This window comes from Nerophis lumbriciformis, linkage group LG12 (assembly GCF_033978685.3).
Source record: "Nerophis lumbriciformis linkage group LG12, RoL_Nlum_v2.1, whole genome shotgun sequence".
NCBI classification, from domain to species: Eukaryota; Metazoa; Chordata; class Actinopteri; order Syngnathiformes; family Syngnathidae; genus Nerophis; species Nerophis lumbriciformis.
This window is the reverse complement of record NC_084559.2, coordinates 33,533,324-33,553,705: the sequence shown is the minus strand read 5'-3', so window position 1 is coordinate 33,553,705 and position 20,382 is coordinate 33,533,324. Positions and strand designations below refer to the sequence as shown.

Sequence of the window (20,382 nt, the reverse complement as noted above, 5' to 3'; positions counted from 1 at the left end):
CGTAAATGTTACTTTGACAAATATGTTGCTCATTTAAAGGCTTAATTTAATAAAATGTAACTTGCAATTGTGTACAATTGCACTGTATCACACTGGGCGCTTTTTCTAATATTTGGTCTTTTTTTAATGTACAGTAATCGCTCCTTTATCGCTGTTAATTGGTTACACACATGACTGCGATAAATGAATTTGAAGCAAAGTAGGAATCATCAATTATAAATAAAGTATTTTCATAGCTCTAGCAACAAAAAAAAACTGTTTGCAACCTTCTAAATAAATACTCCTCCCTGAGTGCTACCTTACCGTAGTGGAGGAGTTTGCGTGTCCCACTGATCCTATGTTGTCTGGGGATTCTATGCCCCTGGGAGGGTCTTCCATGACAAACAGGTCCTAGGTGAGGTACCAGACAAAGAGCAGCTCAAAGACTTCTATGAATACAAAAAAATCGAGGACCAAGGTTTGCCTCACCCGGATGCGGGTCACTGGGGCCCCGCTCTGGCGCCAGGCCTGGAGGTGGGACTCGATGGCGAGCGCCAGGTGGCCTGGCCTGCTGCCATGAGGCCCGGCTGGGCACAGTCCGAAGAGGCAACATGGGTCCTCCCTCCAATGGGCTCACCACCCATAGGAGAGGGCATAGAAGTCGGGTGCATTGTGAGCTGAGCGGCAGTCGAAGGCAGGGCCCTTGGTGGTCCGATCCTCGGCTACAGGAGCTAGCTCTTGGGACGTCGAACGTCACCTCGTTAGGGGGGAAGGAGCCTGAGCTGGTGAGCGAGGTAGAGAAGTTCCGGCTGGATCTAGTCGGTCTCACTTCGGCGCACAGCAAGGGCTCTGGAACCAGTCCTCTCGATAGGGGCTGGACTGTCTTCCACTCTGGCGTTGCCAGCAGTGTGAGTCGATGGGCAGGGGTGGAAATGCTTGTTGCCCTGTGGCTCAGAGCCTGCACGTTTGAGTTTAACCCAGTGGACGAAAGGGTAGCTTCTCTCCGCCTCCGGGTGCGGGGACAGGTCCTTACCGTTGTTTGTGCTTACGCACCAAACAGCAGTTCAGAGTACCCGCCCTTTTGGGAGTCCTTAGAGGGAGTACTGGAGAGTGCTCCCTCTGGTGATTCCCTTGTTCTACTGGGGGACTTCAACGCTCACGTTGGCAGCGACAGGGAGACCTGGAGAGGCATGATTGGGGGAAACGGCCGCCCTGATCTGAACCAGAGTAGTGTTTTGTTATTGAACTTCCGTGCTCGTCTTGATTGTCCGTAACAAACACCATGTTCAAACATAAGTATGTCCATATTTGCACTTGGCACCAGGACACCCTAGACCGCAGTTCGATGATGCCATCAGATTTGTGGTCACTCGGGTAAAGAGAGGGGTCGAGCTTTCAACCAATCACCACCTGATGGTGAGTCGGCTTCGATGGTGTGGGAAGATGCCGGACAGACCTGGCAGGCCCAAACATATAGTGAGTGTCTGCTGGGAACGTATGGCAGAGTCTCCAGTCAGAGAGAGTTTCAATTCCCACCTCCGGGAGAACTTTGAACATGTTATGAAGGGGGCGCTGGATTTTGAGTCCGAGTGGACCATGTTCTGTGTCTCTATTGTCGAGACAGCTGATCGGAGCTGTGGCTGCAAGGTGGTAGGTGCCTGCCATGGCGGTAATCCCAGAACCCGCTGGTGGACAGAAATAGTGAAGAATGCTATTAAGCCAAAGGAGTCCTATCTGGTCCTTTTTGCTCATGGGACTCCGGAGGCAGCGGATAGGTACCGACAGGCCAAGCGGTGTTCGGCTTCAGCGGTCGCGGAGGCGAAAACTCTGACATGGGAGGAGTTCGGAGAAGCCATGGAGAACGACTTCCGAATGGTTTCGAAGCGATTCTGGACCCCCATCCGCCGCCTCAGGAGGGGGAAGCAGTGCACTGTCAACACCGGGTATGGTGTAGACGATTTGCTGCTGACGTCGACTGTGGATGTTGTGGATCGATGGAAGGAATACTTCGAAGACCTCCTCAATCCACTTGCACATCTTCCAATGAGGAAGCAGTGCCTGGGGAGTCCGCGGTGGGCCTATTTCCTATTTCTGGAGCTGAGGTTGCCGAGATAGTTAAGAAGCTCTTCGGTGGATGAGATCCGCCCGGAGTTCCTTAAGGCTCTGGATGCTGTGGGGCTGTCGTGATTGACAAGATTCTGCAGCATTGTGTGGACATCGTGGGGGCGCTGCCTCTGGATTGACAGAATGAGGTAATGGTTCCTCTATTTAAAGGGGAACCGGAGTTGTGTGGTCCAATTATCGTGAGATCACACTCCTCAGACTTCCTGGTAAGGTCTATTCAGGTGTACTGGAGAGGAGGATATGTCGGATAGTCGAACCTCAGATTCAGGAGGAGCAGTGTGGTTTTTGTTTTGGTCGTGGAACTACTCTCTGCAGGATCCGTGAGGGTGCATGGGAGTTTTCCCAACCAGTCGACAACGTGTTTAGTGGTCAAAGTTCTTCTATACAACAGGAGCACTCTAGTGTTTTTAGAAATTTGCTGCAAAAATGTTTGTTCCCAAGTTTTGAATTGAACTCGGGGGCCGGTATGGTATCATTCCTGGGCAGGATTTGGCCCATGGGCCCCCAGTTGAATAGTCCTGAATTACACCCTTTAGTCACCCTTACTCTCTTTTAATCCAATATTGTAATGCTGCCTGAGGCTTGATCTGGTTTGGTCTCATCAAGTGGCCCATACTACTTTAATATTGATATTTATAGTCCATTTAGCCACTTTTTTGCCAGTTTTTGCTTGAAAATGCTGAATTTAGGGCAAAAAGGTTGTAGGATATCCTTAAAAAAAGATAAAAATATGCGATTTGGTGAAGCCGCAATATTTCAAGCTTAGTGTGGCGAAATGTGAAACCAAAATATTAGGAACGGTCACAACAACCACTACACGGAAGATGTTATTCAATAATACTGTGATTCAATCAAAATTAAGCATGAATATATTTTTAACCCTTAGGGAAATGTTTTGTTCTTTTAGGTACATTTTTGCTCTATTTTTGGCCATAAGTTTAGTTGTGTTAGTCTGTTTAGGATTTTATTTTTTCTTAATAAGGTTTTTCATGCACAATTTTAATATTTATTTACAATTCTTTAAAATATCAACGATACACTGGGAACATTTTTTTGTCCGGTTAAGTCCTGCCAGGACGAAAAAGTTCCCAAGGAGTTAAACGTGTATAACAAACTTTTTTGATTCATATTTGTTTTGTTTTTCTGCTCAATTATTTTTTATAAACTTTAGTCCTAAATACAAATGGCAAACATCTGAGTGCAGCAAAGCCAACCCCGCATCGAAGCCGTGCACACATACAAAAGCATTCTGAGAGAAGTAATGAACAATTTTCAGTCATGTTGTTGTTATGATAGAATATACATTCAATGAAAGCCAATGCTTATCGTCCAAATTGCTACTCTTAGCTAACAACACCCAAAGCTAATGTGCGTGCATGTGTTACGCACGTATGTAGTTTCGTCATATGAATATAACGCTGAAAAAACATCGGAAAGTTAGCGGCCTTTAGGCATCTGTGTAAAAGTTGCCAAAAGCCTCTTTAACTGCTATTCAATTATGTATGCCCCTGAGGGTAAAATGCAAAATGTTTGATACAGCTCTTGTAATGGTCATCTGTGTGTATAAAATCAAATAATGAAACAATAATACAGCCGTCTTGAAAATCACATTAGTTCAATTTTTAGGACTGTGTGCACCATGTTTTTTCCAGTACTGTTGTTGTTTTTTATTAAATACCATATCCTGTTCTAGCTAGAGGTCGGAATTTAAGCATTAGATGTCCTTGAGGTCAAACATCCATTGATTAGGAATGCAATCTATTTCCTGTGTGCTGCTGATGGCCAGAAGAAGAACATTCATTTTAATGCAATAAGATGAGAGCACAGGCGGTAGTAAACCAGGTCGTTGATCATCCACTTTTGACAGTGGCCCTGAATCATACCATGCTGATTTAAAGCTGCAAAGACCCAATCGGCATCCTCTATTTGTGGTTCCATCTTGTGTCCAGACCACCTGAACTAAGTTCAGCTTCTGCCACACTAAAGTGCATGTGCCACCCACACCGAAACTGAAACTTATTTGTCTCGCTCAGCCAAGCCGCTGTGTGAACCAAATTGACGGAGTTTGTCAGACCATCGAAAAGACCATCAACCAGGCTGTGCAGAGAACTTTGGACCAGTTAGAAAAAGACTGTGATCTAATTTGCTTTACCATCAGCAGCAGACTACAACAGGACAGGTGAGGCGCCTCAACTACAACATAACACAAAGCAGGTTATATGTGAGAGTATGATATTGTATTTATTCCCTCTTGTGTAACCTGCAGGACTGATGCCTCATACAACAAAAGCGTTCGACTGCACTCGTTCGTGTGTGGTGCTATGGGAGTTGTCCTTCCTCTGCTCTTCGTTCTCAGTTTCCTTCTGAGCACCTTCCCGAAGGAGCAGCTGAGTGATCTGATGGGAGAGGGGCTGGCACACACCCTCTCTGTCTGTACAGTGAGTCTCTTAGCTCATAATCATTAGGGTCTCTTATAATTAAATAAAGCTGCAATCATTTGTATCTCCCAATATGATGCAGTCTTAAACATTTTGGGCCCAATCTACTAAAGGTTTGCGTGTACAAAAACATGTGAAAACTTAATTGCCGCAAAGCTAATCTACTAAGCTTGTGTACAGAGGGTTGTGTTTCTTAAATGAGCAAAATAGCAAACGCAATCCATTTACCGTGTCTGCCCTCATATATATGCAGAATATATGCTGATTACCTACTCAGTGGCCTTGTCGTTAGAGTATCCGCCCTGAGATCGGTAGGTTGTGAGTTCAAACCCCGGCCGAGTCATACCAAAGACTATAAAAATGGGACCCATTGCCTCCCTGCTTGGCACTCAGCATCAAGGGTTGGAATTGGGGGTTAAATCACCAAAAATGATTCCCGGGCGCGGCATCGCTGCTGCCCACTGCTCCCCTCACCTCCCAGGGGGTGAACAAGGGGATGGGTCAAATGCAGAGGACAAATTTCACCACACCTAGTGTGTGTGTGTGACTATCATTGGTACTTTAACTTAACTTTAACTTTATTATCAGAACGCCCACAATACTAGGAGACGATGCAAATATTATCATTTAGCCTTCTCAATGTGATTTATCAAGACTAAAACTGTTCTTTTGCTGTTTTGCATCTATATTTAGTACACCTCTGCAAACTGGCACAATTACACACACATGGCTGTGAGAAGTAGGAGATCAGGCTATGAAGACAGATGATTGAGACATAGAGAGAAAATCACATCTTTGTGGGTGTCTACATATTTAGACTGGTCAGAAATAAAAATACTAGACACGAGAGATAGAGAGAAAATCACATCTTTGTGGGTGTCTACATATTTGGACTGTCAGAAATAAAAATACTAGACATATCTATTCAGCAATATAATTGTATAATTTCATATCTGCTGGATAACTTAAAAGCGAACTGCACTTTTTTTTTAAATGTTGTCTATCGTTCACAATCATGGAAGACAGAATGTATTAAAAAAATACATTCGTCAACCTAACTATACTGAACAAAAATATAAACGCAAAACTTTTGTTTTTGCTCCCATTTTTCATGAGTTGAACTTTTACTACATACACAAAAGACCTATTCCTCTCAAATATTGTTCATAAATCTGTCTAAATTTGTGTTAGTGAGTATTTTTTCTTTGTCAAGATAATCCATCCCACCTCACAGGTGTGGCATATCAATATGCTGATTAAACAGCATGGTTATTGCACAGGTGTGCCTTAGGCTGCCCACAATAAAAGGCCCCTCTGAAATGTGCCGTTTTGCTTTCTTGGGGGTCAGAAAAGCAGTCAATATCTGGTGTAACCACTTTTTGCGTCACGCAGTGCAACACATCTCCTTTGCATATAGTTGTTGATTGTGGCCTGTGGAATGTTGGTTCACTCTTCAATGGCTGTGCGAAGTTGTTGGATATTTGCAGGAACTGGAACACACTGTCGTATACGCCGATCCACAGTATCCCAAATATGCTCAATGGGTGACATGTCCGGTGAGTATGCTGACCATGCTAGAACTGGGATGTTTTCAGCTTCCAGGAATTGTGTACAGATCATTGCAACATGGGGACGTGCATTGTCATGCTGCAACATGAGGTGATGATTTGGGTGAATGGCACAACAATGGGCCTGAGGATTTTGTCACAGTATCTCTGTGTATTCAAAATGCCATAAATAAAATGCACTTGCGTTCGTTGTCCATGACATACGCCTGACCATACCGTAACCCTACCCCCACCATGGGCCACTCGAATCACAACATTGACATCAGACAACCGCTCTCCCACTCGACGCCACACACGCGTTCTGTCATTTGCTCTGAACAGTGAAAGCTGGGATTCATCTGTGAAGAGAACACCTCTCCAACGCGCCAGACGTCATAAGCATTTGCCTACTCAAGTCGGTTAAGATGTCAAACAGATAGGTCGAGACCCCGATGGGGACGACGAGCATGCAGATGAGCTTCCCTGAGACGGTTCCTCACAGTTTGTGCAGAAATTATTTGGTTATGCAAACCAATCGTTGTAGCAGCTGTCCGCGTGGCTGGTCTCAGACAATTATGGAGGTGCACATGCTGGATGTGGAGCTCCTGGGCTGGTGTGGTTACACTTGGTCTGCAGTTGTGAGGCCGGTTGGATGAACTGCCAAATTGTCTGAAACACTTTTGGAGACGGTTTATGGTAGAGAAATGAACATTCAATTCACGGTCAACAGCTCTGGTGGACATTACTGCAGTCAGCCAACTGAACACTCCCTCAAAACTTGCAACATCTGTGGCATTGTGCTGTGTGATAAAACACAGTGGCCTTTTATTGTGGGCAGCCTAAGGCATGCCTGTGCAATAAACATGCTGTTTAATCAGCATCTTTTTATGCCATACCAGTGAGGTAGGATGGAGTATCTTGGCAAAGAAGAAATGCTCACTAAAACAGATTTGTGAACAATATTTGAGAGGAATAGGTATTTTGTGTATATAGTTAAAATTTTAGATCTTTGAGTTCAAGTCATGAAAAATGGAAGCAAAAACAAAAGTGTTGCGTCTACTTTTTTGTTCAGTGTAAGTAAACGTAAATAAAAGTCCACTTACAGCAGAGCCAATGGGAGGGCCTCCACTCCGCCCATAGAACCCAATAAATAACCATCCAGAAACCGCCAACAATACTCCCTTTACATTTTGTGTCTTAAATATTAACCAACTAGCGATGATGTTAATATTATCGCTAACGCAGACAAACCATAACGGCTCCGAGTGGTAAGCTGCTTCCTTGCTCGTGAAAGATTATTCTAGAACATAAATCATTCCTCTCACCTGGATAGTAGAAGGATGAGGACGTATTCCGACAAGTTGGTACACTTTGACAGCCAATTTAGACCAGGCAATGGCAAGAACAACAAGGAAAGAAGCTTGTTTCACCCCCCTTTTTTTGCGGAATTATGAGTCATTCTTAAACCGGAATATAACAAGATTCTATCAATCGACATCCTAATGACAGCAGACATCGTACAGTAAGTGATGTTTATTATGTTTGTTGGCTCTCATAAAGTCTGCATTGAGTGGTAATCAGTGATGTTGGGGAAAAAAAGCAAACGTGATGTGTTTTTTAAATTAATGCGCCTGGTATTCTTAAAATGATCAAAATATGTAAATATTAAATGTTATTATAAATGTGCCCGTTACTACATTGCATATATACTTACAGCATGTATATAAAACTTTAATATAGGTGTTTGGATGTTTTTTAGGGCTTTATCACATTTACAATTTAGAATGCATAAAACAAATAGTACAAATATGTCTTATTCTTTTACATAAAGACTGTGAGAGATAGGCAAAACATTTTTAAAGTGCAATTCCCTTTTAAAGGGCTGATTAAAACAAAGTTGATTCGTTTTGGTGTCTGCTGTCTAATTTTTTTTAAATGGTGTTTGTTTTTTCACAAAGGAAATATATTACATACCCTATATTTAACAAAAACCCTGGCAATATGTAATAGATGTAATATAAAGTCTGCATCATTCCAGATGCACCATTACAACACCCAGAGAGCACTTTCAGCTTACTGAAAAATAGGTTCTGTTGTCTAGAATCGCTGGTACATTATAGTTATGTGCTGAATGTTCAACAACACAACGAAAAAGCTTCAGGTTGGACCATATGACGCCATAAATGTGAATGGAAATGAGTGTCTCCATGGTGACAGCCGCCATACACACAAACATCTCATTTAGATAGCGAAGTCTGCACCACTTTTGCACTTATCAATTGTACACACAGTTTTAGTAGATCACCTGCAACACACCCACTAAGAGTACGCGCAATTTTATAGTTTGCACACGCTATTAAGCATGTGTTATTTGGATCTTCGATCAGGCCTTTTATTTATTTTTGCGTCAAACCTGAGCATTGTTTTTTTTTGTTTTTTTAATGAAGAATGTCTCTCACATTTTAATTATTGGCTCGTGCTGATGTATTCCATGTTGTGACTTACAGTATGTGCGCGTATAGTTGCATTAGGAACACCTTTTTCTTCTTTATCCACTTAATAGGGAATTGTGATGTACTTATGGGAGTGGATTCCAGAAGATGGGCAAGTTGTCTTTGTGATCCTTTTTGGAGCCTTTTGTTACCTCCTACTTTTCCTCTCTAAATACTTCTCTGGGTAAGTAACACAAACTATTTTATAAATACCATTCATCTAGTAATCAGAAACTGAAGGACAATGGTTTGATTATACGTACAATGCTTAATTCTAAGTGAATGCCATGATGTTCCACTTCTAGTCAAGGAAACAAGACTCTAACAAAGAAGGAGAAGAGAGTGATGACAGAGTACAGTGATTATATCCAGGATATCGTCAAAGCCAAAAAGGTTAGACAGACTCATTAACATTCTGTATATGTCCGCTTCGTAACATAGCATCTTCGATAACCACAGAAATATGATTTTTTTGTTGTTGTAATATTTACGACACTTACATCATCCAAAACTACTTAACTGGCCGTAGTCTGTGGGTTCAAATGTAGTCCTGCTCTGGCATGCAGGATTGTACAAGGAATAGTGCATGCAGGATGTGTGGCGTCAAAACCGGGACACGGTAGAAAGTCTAGGGCAGGGCACCATAACGGCTCCCAGGTTCAGTACAAAACTTGTGAAACAAACATTTTTACAGCAAATTCCTAAAAATATTAGAGTGCTCCTGTTGTGTAGAGGAACTTGGACCATTGTAACACTTTGGCAGATCCTTGCATTAACATTTAACATTGCCTAGCAAACATAAAACACTGGGGTCCAAACTTGTCATTTACTTAACTGAGGCATTCCTCAAAGCACCCCTCTAAGTCCTTTTTGGGGGCACTTTTTTGTTATGTGATATATGTAACTAAGGTGTTGCTGTAGCTTTTTTTTACTTAAGATGCAGTCAGTAGTCATTTGTGTATTTTCTTTAGTTATACTAGTGGTGTTCTTCAAGGTTCCATTTTAGGTCCTCTACTTTTCGTCAGTTGGGCTATTCAACTGGTAGCTTGAGCGTTCAGTTAAAAAACAACTTGTGAGGGACTCAGTTTGCTACCATGCCCACCGCCCCCCAACTAAGTCCTTCTTTAAAATGCTTTTGTTTTTTTCCCAAATTATATTTGAGGCAAATGTCTTTAAAAACTTAATTGCTTCTACATGCTGCAAAGTATTACCTCGGTTTTTGTACGCCCCACCTTTTATAATTATTTGGTTTTTGATGTAAATTTTCACCATAAGGTTGCCCCGGTTTTTGTATACTGCCTGGGCTATTGTATGGCCAAACATCGCAAGTAAGAAAGTAGTTTGCTTACCCACGTATCATTCGCGGAATCGAATGCCAAAACAAAGAATCATGTGCAGTCAGTTTGGTTTTTGAGTACTTAGTATGACTTCAAAATAACCCATAATGGGGCTAAAGACAGTTGCAAGTGTCAGCACTTTGATAAAGAAGGTGAGAAACATATTTGAAATCAAGAGTCTTCAATAAAAGAACATATTTATTTAGCCATTTCATTAGTCATTTGTCATTTTGCATTGTTTCCTGCGTATACATCTTTGTTTTTCATAAAATGTGTTTTAATATTTGTGGGTGTAGGAAATGGATAAGTGGATTCACATGATTTCTTATGGGAACAATTGATTGTTTTCCTACGATTCGGTTTTCGTCTGACCCTTTTGAAACGGAATGATTTTTTTTTTTTTTTAAACTAGGTACCACTGTACATATTTATCTCAAAGTGTAATTCTTGTGAATGTACCTCTCATAATTCATTTTTTCCACAGGGTAAATTGTATGAGTGGTACCTCCAGCAATGTGCTGCAGAATATGACCTTTGACCCCGGGTAAGCGTCACGCATGTATGTTAACAACGCTGGAAAAAGTGGCTGTGTAGTGTTTGGTGAAACACTGGGAAGTTTATACTTATACTGACAATCATCTACCAAATATTGCGGCCAAAGGCACTATTACCAGTTTTACTAATTAGAAAGTGCCTTTGATTTTCAATATTCTCAAGAGACTGATTATGGATTTTATAATGTGAATTTGTTGTTAAAATATTTTGTAGGCCGCTTTACTAAATTTTCACATTTTTCGATGATGTCTTTGTTATAGCATCCCCTCAAACGTCATTGCACTGATTCTCTGTGTCTTTGGAGACACAAGAATGTGATATTTTAATGGGCAAAGCTGCAATAGTAACTGGGCATTCTAGTTTTTTATTGTCATACCAGTAACACTTCTGTCCTTTTACACTGCCTTGCCACAGCATTAGGTACACGTGCTTAATTTAATGAGATCCAAAATTAAACCTACAACAAAAATTATGCCTTTACAAAGATAATGATTATAGCTTGAAATTGCACTGCATCCTGCTGAGGGCTGTATTTTGGTTATCTAATTAAATTGTGGGACTGGGAAAGAATATTACAAACATCTCTCAGTAGGCTGCATTGCAGTTATATACAACTGGAATAATACACATCATTTTAAATATATATATATACAAGGTAAATAGTCATGAAAATAAAGAAAACGCATTGAAATGAGAAGGTGTGTCCAGACTTTTGGCCTGTACTGTGTGTGTGTGTGTGTGTGTATATATATATATATATATATATATATATATATATATATATGTAGATAGATAGAAAGATAGTACTTTATTGATTCCTTCAGGAGAGTTCGCTCAGGAAAATAAAATTCTAGCAGCAGTGTACAGAATTGAGATCGAATTTAAAAGTAAAAAGTAAATAATGGGGGAATAAATGGAAACAAAATAGAAAAATATTACAATAACAATAAAAATAAAAAGCAACAATGAGAATAAAAATATAACAGTAAAATAAGAATATAACAAGAGAAACTAAGCAGTAGTGACCATGTTATGAAAAAGTATTGCACTGTTATTGTTTTGCATCCCCTGTCATCCTAGTACCTCCCTTCCCCCCAGAGAGGAGTTGTACAGTCTAATGGCGTGTGGGACAAAGGAGTTTTTTTAGTCTATTAGTCCTGCACTTGGTATGAAGCAGCATATATATGTATATGTATATGTATGTTCATACATACATATATATACTGTATATACACACACACATATATATATATATATATATATGTATATAAATATATATATATATATGTGTGTGTGTGTGTGTGTGTGTGTGTGTGTGTGTGTGTGTGTGTGTGCGTGTGCGTGTGTGTGTGTGTATATATATATATATTTCTCAATTTAATTGACTGTGGATTCATGTGCTGGGTCTCATTACATTGTGCGGATGTATCTTATTTTGTCCCCAGTGGTTAGTTTTTATCATGTAGTAGTGAAACAGCCCCGTAGTTAACGATGCAGTTTTGTTGTGAAAATCAGCAATATTGTTTTATCTTATGAGCTTATTCTATGGTAAGGTATTTATTACTGGAAAAATAAACTTTTGCTCCAAACGGACACCATTTTTTTAACTGGAACATGAGATGCGAGTCAAAAGCTGTGGCTATTTCAGTGTTTGGAAACTAGGAAAAAAATCTAAAAATAAATAAAAGAGGTACAAATATTTGAGTGGCACAGATAACACTGGTTTTAAAAAAATGATACATTAAACAATATTTTTTTACATTAAATAATATATAATAATCATTTGTATTGTGTGTGGTCTTAGTTGGGTTGGGCTGAGTTATGAAAATATTTGTAACAATATTTTTATTTTATGAAACTCATATGTATAGGAATATTTTACTGCCTCAAAATGAAAAATGTCAAACATGAACTTTGTTACGTCTGTGAAATTCATTAAATATTTTCTACCAACCTTTTCTTTCCTGTGTTTTGCTTATCAGTGATCATTAGTACAGAATAATGAAGTGTTTGGTGAAGCAGAATAATTTTATTTCAAAGTTGTAGTTAAAAAAGCCCTCCGGCTTTGTAGAAAGAACACTTGAGTATCGTTCATCACCAATGCCTCTAGTTTATACAGACAGAACCCAAGAAGTAGTAATTTGATAAAAATATATATTAAAGCAAGACATTCCTTTCTTTTTGAGAAGTACAGGGTAACCATGCAGGCTACGAACCTCAGTTCCCTGAGTTAGTAACAAAAACATCCCCATGGAGGAGACAGCTATCAGCAATTGGCATCATTAATTATGTCATCATTTTGTGTTGATGTTGAAGGCAAGCATTAATATGGAATCAAAGGAATCAAACTTGATTTGTGCAAACTACTAGCAAGACGGCCAATAAAAAGAGGTATATTTAAATGTTTAAAGGTTATTTAGTACACTTTAAAGCTGCATGTGTGTGTGTGTTTGACATACACTCATAAGCCACAACATTAGGTACACCTGCATAGAGATTCACTGCTATTTTTGCCATCTTTTATTGGACGCATGTGTACTTAATAAAGTGTCTTGTGAGCATTTCTAGGCAAAAACAAAGATGTGTCATGCAAATATAAGGCCTTTATACAAAAATATGGAGGTTAATTTGTGTCTTTATTACCAACGCTTTTTTTGACACTGAATGAACTGTATGTAACTGAATTTTATGCATCGAATTTTGTGAACTGATTTTTTTTTTTACATCCTTCTCTTCAAATATTGCATTGAGTATTCAATTGAATAAAAAATGTGAGTGTTTAAAAATAAATTTTGTAGAAATACAGTGTTTATAAAATTTCAGTGCAGAAATATTCAAAATTCATGACCCACTTCCAATAAATAAAAATTGAAGCAATCGGTCGTGTATTAGAACCAGCCAATGAGGTGTCAAATTTGCAGTCATGTGACACGGGTCTTGCGAAGGCAAAGAAGTTTATGCAGCTCTACACACTATGTGAACAACTACCTGGGCACCTCATTGGCTGGTTCTGATACGACATCGATTGCTTCAGTCTTAATTTACCGGAAGTGAGTCTTGAATTTTGAAGCAACAAATATTCCTGTACTGAATCTTTTTGCACTAAATTTTAAATTTATATAGACTGAATTTTTAAATGCTGTATTTTAACACACTGAATTTTTAAATACACATTTTGCTCACACATTTTTATTCAATGAAATTGTCAGCATAATTAGATGCACAAAAAAATGAAGTTCACACAAACGCAAAAAATTCGGTGACATAAATTCATTGTCAAAAAAAGCTTTGGTAATAAAGAGACAAATTAACCCCCATACAAGAACGCCATCATTCCACTATATAAAAAAGGATCTTCTCAAATAATATGTTTCTATTAAGTTACAGTGCATTCAGGATTAAAGCTATATACAGTATTATTAATAAAAAAGAATCAAGGCCCATCCGTGGCAACATGTAAATGGGATCTTGAAGCTGAATCCTCTATTGTCTTGAAACATGACAACCTGGGTCAAAAACATCCTGCTGACTAAGCTCTCTCACGTCAGAGAGTCAGTCAGCGACATGTTTTAGTGTCTTGAACAGTCAAAGTCCACGGACCGGGATAGCTGCCCTGTGTGTCAGCACCATTTAGTGTCCAAACGTCGAGTGCACGTCTGGTCTCTGCACATGTGAAGTCATTGGGAGCCCTTGTCAATCAACCAGGAAATGTCACCAGTCCTGCAAGAGAGACACACATTATTACCCAGGTTGTGAGACATTACTATGAACAACTATTTTAATTGTTCCCACTTGCCAAGAAGGCCCACCAATTTTTGTGAATTGGTTCCGCACATGGATTAACAAAATTCTGAGTCGAAATCCCTACTTTTAAATCGAGTAAAAAAACTTTTTAGGACCTTCTAGATATGTTTTTTTCAACATTATGAGAGCCCTCTTGACATTAAGTAACACATTTAGGTCATCTTTACACACTTTCCATTCAATATAGTAATGCTGCCTCAAGCTGAGCCAATCAGTGACCACTATACTGAACAGCGCGCTTTGACTGGTTTGGTCTTCTCTAATGGCCAATACTACTGTAGTATTGATATTCTTAGTTCATTTAGCCATGTTCATGTTTGAACATGCTTAATTTAGGACCGAAATGTTGTAGAATAGGCTTTGAAAAAAAACTGCGATTTGAAGCGCATTGTGTCGAAGGACAATCATTACAAATACAAAACATGATACAGTAGATACTGTTAATTTGGAAATATCAATTAACAGACCAAAAAAAAAAAAAAACTCAAAAGCTGAAAGATAAACTCCACGACTGTGGATTGTTTGTTCTATGTTTTTTTTTTTTTAGCCATAAACAGTAATAGCAAAACAGAAATGTGATAATGACACCTTAAGAAATCAATGTACACACCTGTCTTGGCTGCTCAGTAAGATATGGCTAAAGCTACATTAATAATGAAAGAAAAAAAGCTTATAATATACTGCAAAGCCAGCTGACGTCTTTATGTGGAGAGACACACGTCAAGTATTCCTCGCTCGGCATGATCATCACAACTTTATGGTAAATATACTGTACAGCTCATTGGTTTAAGTTTTACTATCCAGCTTTTTAACTTCTTTTTACACTTGTATGACAGTTAAGAATGCTAAAAATCACAATACATGAAGTCGACTGCGTCCAGCAAGCCTCCCTCTCTACTTCCGTACACTCTTTCATGTCCAAAGGGTAAGTCATTTTATACTTTATGGTTGTGGTTTTAATTGTTTTCCATCATGCATACAGTTACAATAGGGCACATCACATCATTCCAGTTTCTCATTACAACATGTCTGAAAATGAGTAGTAAGAAGCAGAGTTTATTTAATCCTACCAATTTCTAACACATTAGTTTGTTTTCTTCCTGTGCTCAATTTGTAACACAAACCAAAAAGTACCGCTAATAACGTTCTCATAAATAAATTGATGTTTTTTGATTCACATAATGAGATAAATAAAGTTATCTCTATTATATTTTATTTATATCTAGCTATTATAATTTTTTGAAAAAAGTAGTCAAATATGTTTATCGGGATTCTTCTTCTTCCTTGTACTTTGTAAATACTTAAAAATAGTTTCAACAGTTTCTTAAACTGTATCATATCAGTACATTGTTAAAATAATCCACCCCCCCACCCCCCAAGTTTATATTTCTAATATTTTTAAAGAAAAATTATTGTACATTCTTGATTAGCAGAAATATAATTTTAGCTGTTTGCAAATGCATCAAATCATTAAATTTCTATATTTTTGATTGAAGGGTTTGAATGCTGTCTATAACCGACATTAATACAGTGGTTATAAAGTGAACCTAAAATTGCTATTGTGCATCATAGCATAAATGTAATGTAAAGTATTGGTTGATTATTACAGTCATTTCTTCTACTTTAGGTTATCTAAATGAACCGTTATGTTTAATGTTTTCAAGTCACAATTCAAATATGATAATCAGTATATAGTTACATACAGTTCTTTTCACACCAAGCAAACTATAACCTGCTACCCAAGAATGTACAACAATTCTTCTCAACAAAAGAGGAGACATAACTATATAGGAAAATCTAATTTAAAACATTTAGCATAGCAGTATGTGGAATTAAATTATGGCATGGATTCATCAAGGAAGTCAAACAAAGTAATAATGTGATTCAGTTCAAGAAACTGTTCAAACTTCAAATGTTCACAAAATACAAAGAAGAAGAATTATGATAAACATCTTGAACATTTTTAGAAAATTCATCTCCCAGGTGAACCATAAATTACGTAACTATTTATTTATGAGAACTTGAATTACTGTGTATATATGTCTATAATTTATTTATGCATTTAATAATTTTTGTTCTTATTATATATTCATTCGTTTAGTCATGTATTTATTCACCGTTGTGTTACAAATAGAGAACAAACAAATGGGATAAAACTTATACGATACGAAAAAGGGTAGGATTAAATAAGCTCTGCTTCTTCCTACTCCTTTTTGGACATGCCGTAATGAAACAACTATAGAAATATGTGATGCATTACATTGTAATTGTAACTGCATTTTTATGAACTGAATTTTAAAACACTGTATCATTTGTCAAGTAACAAAATATTAGATGCTGAAGTGTAAAATTAGCAAAAAATCTAGCATGCTAATATTGGAATGCTAACGATTGTGCCGCAAGCCATTAAACATTTTGCTATGGACCACCAATAGCCCCTGGGCCGCACTTTGGACACCCCTGCTCCAAAATTTAAAAAATGAAATAACTGGAAATATGTGACGCATTACATTGTAATTGTTTTGTATGCATGTTCGAAATGAACTGAAACTGACAGACACTTGTGAAGCAAGTAACATAGTGTAAATCCTCTAAAACAGGGGTGCCCAAACAGTTCTACTAAGAGCCACAGACTGACTGCGAGGGCCATTTCGGTAGTTTTCACTTTCAAAACCAGTAAAATATATAGATTTAAAAAAAATAACTAGAAAATGTATATTCAGTAAAAATGTTGTGTTAATGCTGACGAGCCAAAGCCGAACTGATATGCTAACAGCACTGTGGCCAGATAGGTATCAAAAGTATATGAGCTAAAAAAAAAAAAAAGCTACCATGCTAACAGTATTATGCTAATATGCTAACAATAGCATGCTTACAGTGAGAATTAGTGAAATACCAAAATACATGACACTGAGGTGTATACCTGTTAAATTGCCTAAAAAAGCTAGCATGCTAAAATGCTAACTGTAACAGTGTTACAGTTAAAATGTATTACTCGGTGTGTACCTAAAAAATCGGTTTAAAATGCTAGCCTGCTAACGTTAGCATGCATCAAGTACCAAAATATGACTGAGGTGTATACCCACAAAATTACCTAAAAAATATTTGTTTTCTGCACTGCATTTTTATGAACTGAATTTTAAAACACTGTATCATTTGTCAAGTAACACAATATTAGATGCTGAAGTGTAATATTGGCAAAAAATCTAGCATCCTAATATTAGAATGCTAACGATAGTGCTGTAGGCCATTAAAAAATTAGCTATGGGCCACCAATAGCCCCTGGGCCGCACTTTGGACACCCCTGCTCTAAAATGTTAAAATAAGGCTCAAATAAGGCAACTTCACTACCTTAGCTGGCATTTAACTTGTCATGTGATTCAAGTCACATGCTGCAGTATTCCCCCTCCAATTGTCAAAAAAAGTACAGGACTTAATTGTAATCATGACCAGGTTTAAGTCTTGGATGGAGACTTACTCCACATCTCGTTTCTTAATCGTCTTTCCGGATCCTAAGACCTCCACCACTCGGGACACAATGGGATCATAGTTCATGCTGGCGACCGCAACCACCTCCTCTCCCCTGTAGAAGAGCCGGTCAAAGAAACAGCAATCACATGAAAATAGCCTGACATCGATTCATAAAAATACTTAATAATATATACACATGGGAACATTGCATTATTCATAACAGAGAGGCAGCATTGGCTGAAATTATACCAACCTGGTGTAAAATGCGACAAATCTCAGTTCATCCAGGTCGCCTTGGATGATGACATCATCAAATCCCTCACCATAACCTTAAAAAAAGTAATGTAACGGTGAGTTCTTTAACGTACTGTAGTAGTACATGACTTTACAGCTAGAGGGCAGTGTGCCTCCTCCATACCAGCATATCGTATGGTCTTTCCAAACATGGCCGACCAGAAGTAAGGCACCGTTTTCATCTCAGTGACTCTGCCCATCATGCTGAGAGCTGCTACTCTTCCTGCCAATAAGGTGAATGTATAAAAAAAAAAAAAAAATCAATATCACAATCGGTCCCAACAATAAATAATGAGTTATATTGAACACGCCCACCGTGCACATGGGCCATTTGCCAGTGAGGGATGTTGACCTTCTTGTTGTTGCGCGGTGGAAAAGGAAAGGTCACCACATCTCCCCCAGCAAAGATACTGTCCACATTTGTCTGCATCATCTCAGAGACAGGTGAAAGCAACAATATGGATTATATAGACCTTAATATAAGCCTTCAAAGTGGTGGTAATATGGGTGACACATCAAGCTAGCATCAATGCTAATGTTACCCTTGCTAGTTGTGTACAGTACTTTTAGAAGATTTAACATACTAAACTATTGACAATGTTTATTACTATTACAAAAACATGTTTTGTTAGTGTTTAGCTTCAACAGTAACATTTTATCAGATACAATGATGGGGTGCTAACCACTGCAGGGTAAATGCTAAAGTACCTATGACAAAACTTCACAAAGGGATATTTTTTTGCTCACTAGATGCAGCAAAATTGGTCATTGTTTTTTATAGGTTGTAATTCAAATTCCATTTGAGAGATTATGAGGGAAAAAAACAACAAAAATAATAAACGTCGCCTGTTTTGAAAAAGTGTTACATAATGTCAGTGCTATTTACTTGGCAACTGCCCCACATGAGAAACCAAGGACAGGAACAGTCGGTAGGAAGACAGGGAAACAGGCACACACTAAACAGATTACGCAATACAATGCCCTATAAAGTATATACACAGGTACCTCAATTTACGAGCTTAATTGGTTCTGCAACACAGCACTTATCTCAAAACACTTGTATTTAAATCATCGTCTCCAATTGAAATGAATTGAAATCAATTTAAATGTATGTCATGTACTGTATGTTTTTATAGATGAAAGCAGAAACATTTTATTGGTTATTTACATTTTTGTTAAATGAAATGAAAATAATTTTATTTCAAATATACCGGTAGTTATTGCTCTTCAACACTGAAGAAGAAAATCACTTTATTTTTTTATTTTAACTTATACCTTTTAGAAATAAAAACACACTTTTAGATAAACATTATATAAAAAACAATACAATAGAATGTACTACTAAAAACTACAGTAGTTTTATGAAGTAATGTAAATACAGCAGAGAGGATCAGCAGCTTCTCCATATTTTCATGGATAAATATTTGCGGCGTTACACTCATCCTGCTTCAGTATGGTGCAGACTAGCAGTGATATGCTCAAATTGCCTTCCACATTTATGTCCATGTCTAGCTATAAGAAAATGCTAGCGGGTAAGACCAGATGTTTTGGTCAGACTTCACAGTGTTCACTGTGACATTTGTGATGTTAAGAAATTGTGGGGATGCTTGCGATTCAAATTTTTGCTTGCAACTCAAAGCATAACTATTAGCCAAGCGACAGCTAGCTCTTATTTCAAAACACTCCCATGTTGGGGCACTCTTAAGTTGAGGTACCATTGTACAGTATGTAACTGATACCAGCTAGCTTAACTGTGCTATAGTACGTTGAGTAAACTTCAGTACCGAACACCTTAAGAACTGCGGTGAACAGTAGATTTGACAGCCTAATTATTAGCGCTGCTCAACTCTTAGTCACTGAGGAAGTGTGGCGATTAAATCAGTAGGTCACAATGAACTGTTCTTGTCAAATAGCTGTACATATATCACTTAGCATGCCAGCAATTTACTGCTGTTGGTTTGTATTGTCTTCAAAGTACATTGTATTGTACACCTGTAGCTAGAGGATGAGCAGGAACCCATAAAGCAGGCTTGTGTAGAAAAATACCTTGTTTACAGTGATGAAGCCCTTTGAGTCCATGTGAACGCCGCTCTGTTTCAAGAAACTTGTTGCAGGAACACATCCTGCAGGACAGATTGCGGCCGTTTTCTTCAAATACCGCACTTGAAAGAATGTGCTTTGTGTTTTAATGTTGGACATCACCTGCTCCAACTACGCACACATCTGCTCGCAGGACTTTGCCACTCTTCAGTACCACCTCCTTTAGCTGTTGGAACACCACATACACAACATTTACAGTCGTGCTCATAAGTTTACATACCCTGGGAGAATGTATGATTTC

General features: G+C 38.4%; 2 protein-coding genes across 5 annotated transcripts in view; one reads left to right on the top strand and one right to left on the bottom strand.

The window, feature by feature from the left end:
* LOC133623273 (uncharacterized) overlaps positions 1–10,696 on the top strand; it is a 31,167-nt gene extending 20,471 nt beyond the window's left edge. For 2 of the 3 annotated variants that reach the window (XM_061986424.2, XM_061986425.1), the window contains 5 exons: positions 4,137–4,282; positions 4,370–4,541; positions 8,652–8,764; positions 8,886–8,973; positions 10,402–10,696. In XM_061986424.2, coding sequence (XP_061842408.1) covers positions 4,137–4,282; positions 4,370–4,541; positions 8,652–8,764; positions 8,886–8,973; positions 10,402–10,455 — 573 coding nt within the window. In that variant the 3' untranslated portion in view covers positions 10,456–10,696. Of the gene's footprint in view, positions 1–4,136; positions 4,283–4,369; positions 4,542–8,651; positions 8,765–8,859; positions 8,974–10,401 lie in introns of all 3 variants that reach the window. The other variant, XR_009817868.1, reaches the window with a different exon arrangement.
* A 1,077-nt stretch (positions 10,697–11,773) lies between these two features.
* The window catches only part of aifm3 (AIF family member 3), a 58,953-nt gene continuing 50,344 nt past the window's right edge, over positions 11,774–20,382 (bottom strand). Inside the window, exons 14-20 of one of the 2 annotated variants that reach the window (XM_061986422.1) lie at positions 20,244–20,307; positions 20,088–20,164; positions 18,357–18,474; positions 18,166–18,264; positions 18,001–18,076; positions 17,755–17,859; positions 11,774–14,192 (exon numbers count right to left, since the gene is read on the bottom strand). In XM_061986422.1, the coding sequence (XP_061842406.1) occupies positions 14,150–14,192; positions 17,755–17,859; positions 18,001–18,076; positions 18,166–18,264; positions 18,357–18,474; positions 20,088–20,164; positions 20,244–20,307 (582 nt within the window). In that variant the 3' untranslated portion in view covers positions 11,774–14,149. The remainder of the gene's footprint in view (positions 14,193–17,754; positions 17,860–18,000; positions 18,077–18,165; positions 18,265–18,356; positions 18,475–20,087; positions 20,165–20,243; positions 20,308–20,382) is intronic. The other variant, XM_061986423.1, reaches the window with a different exon arrangement.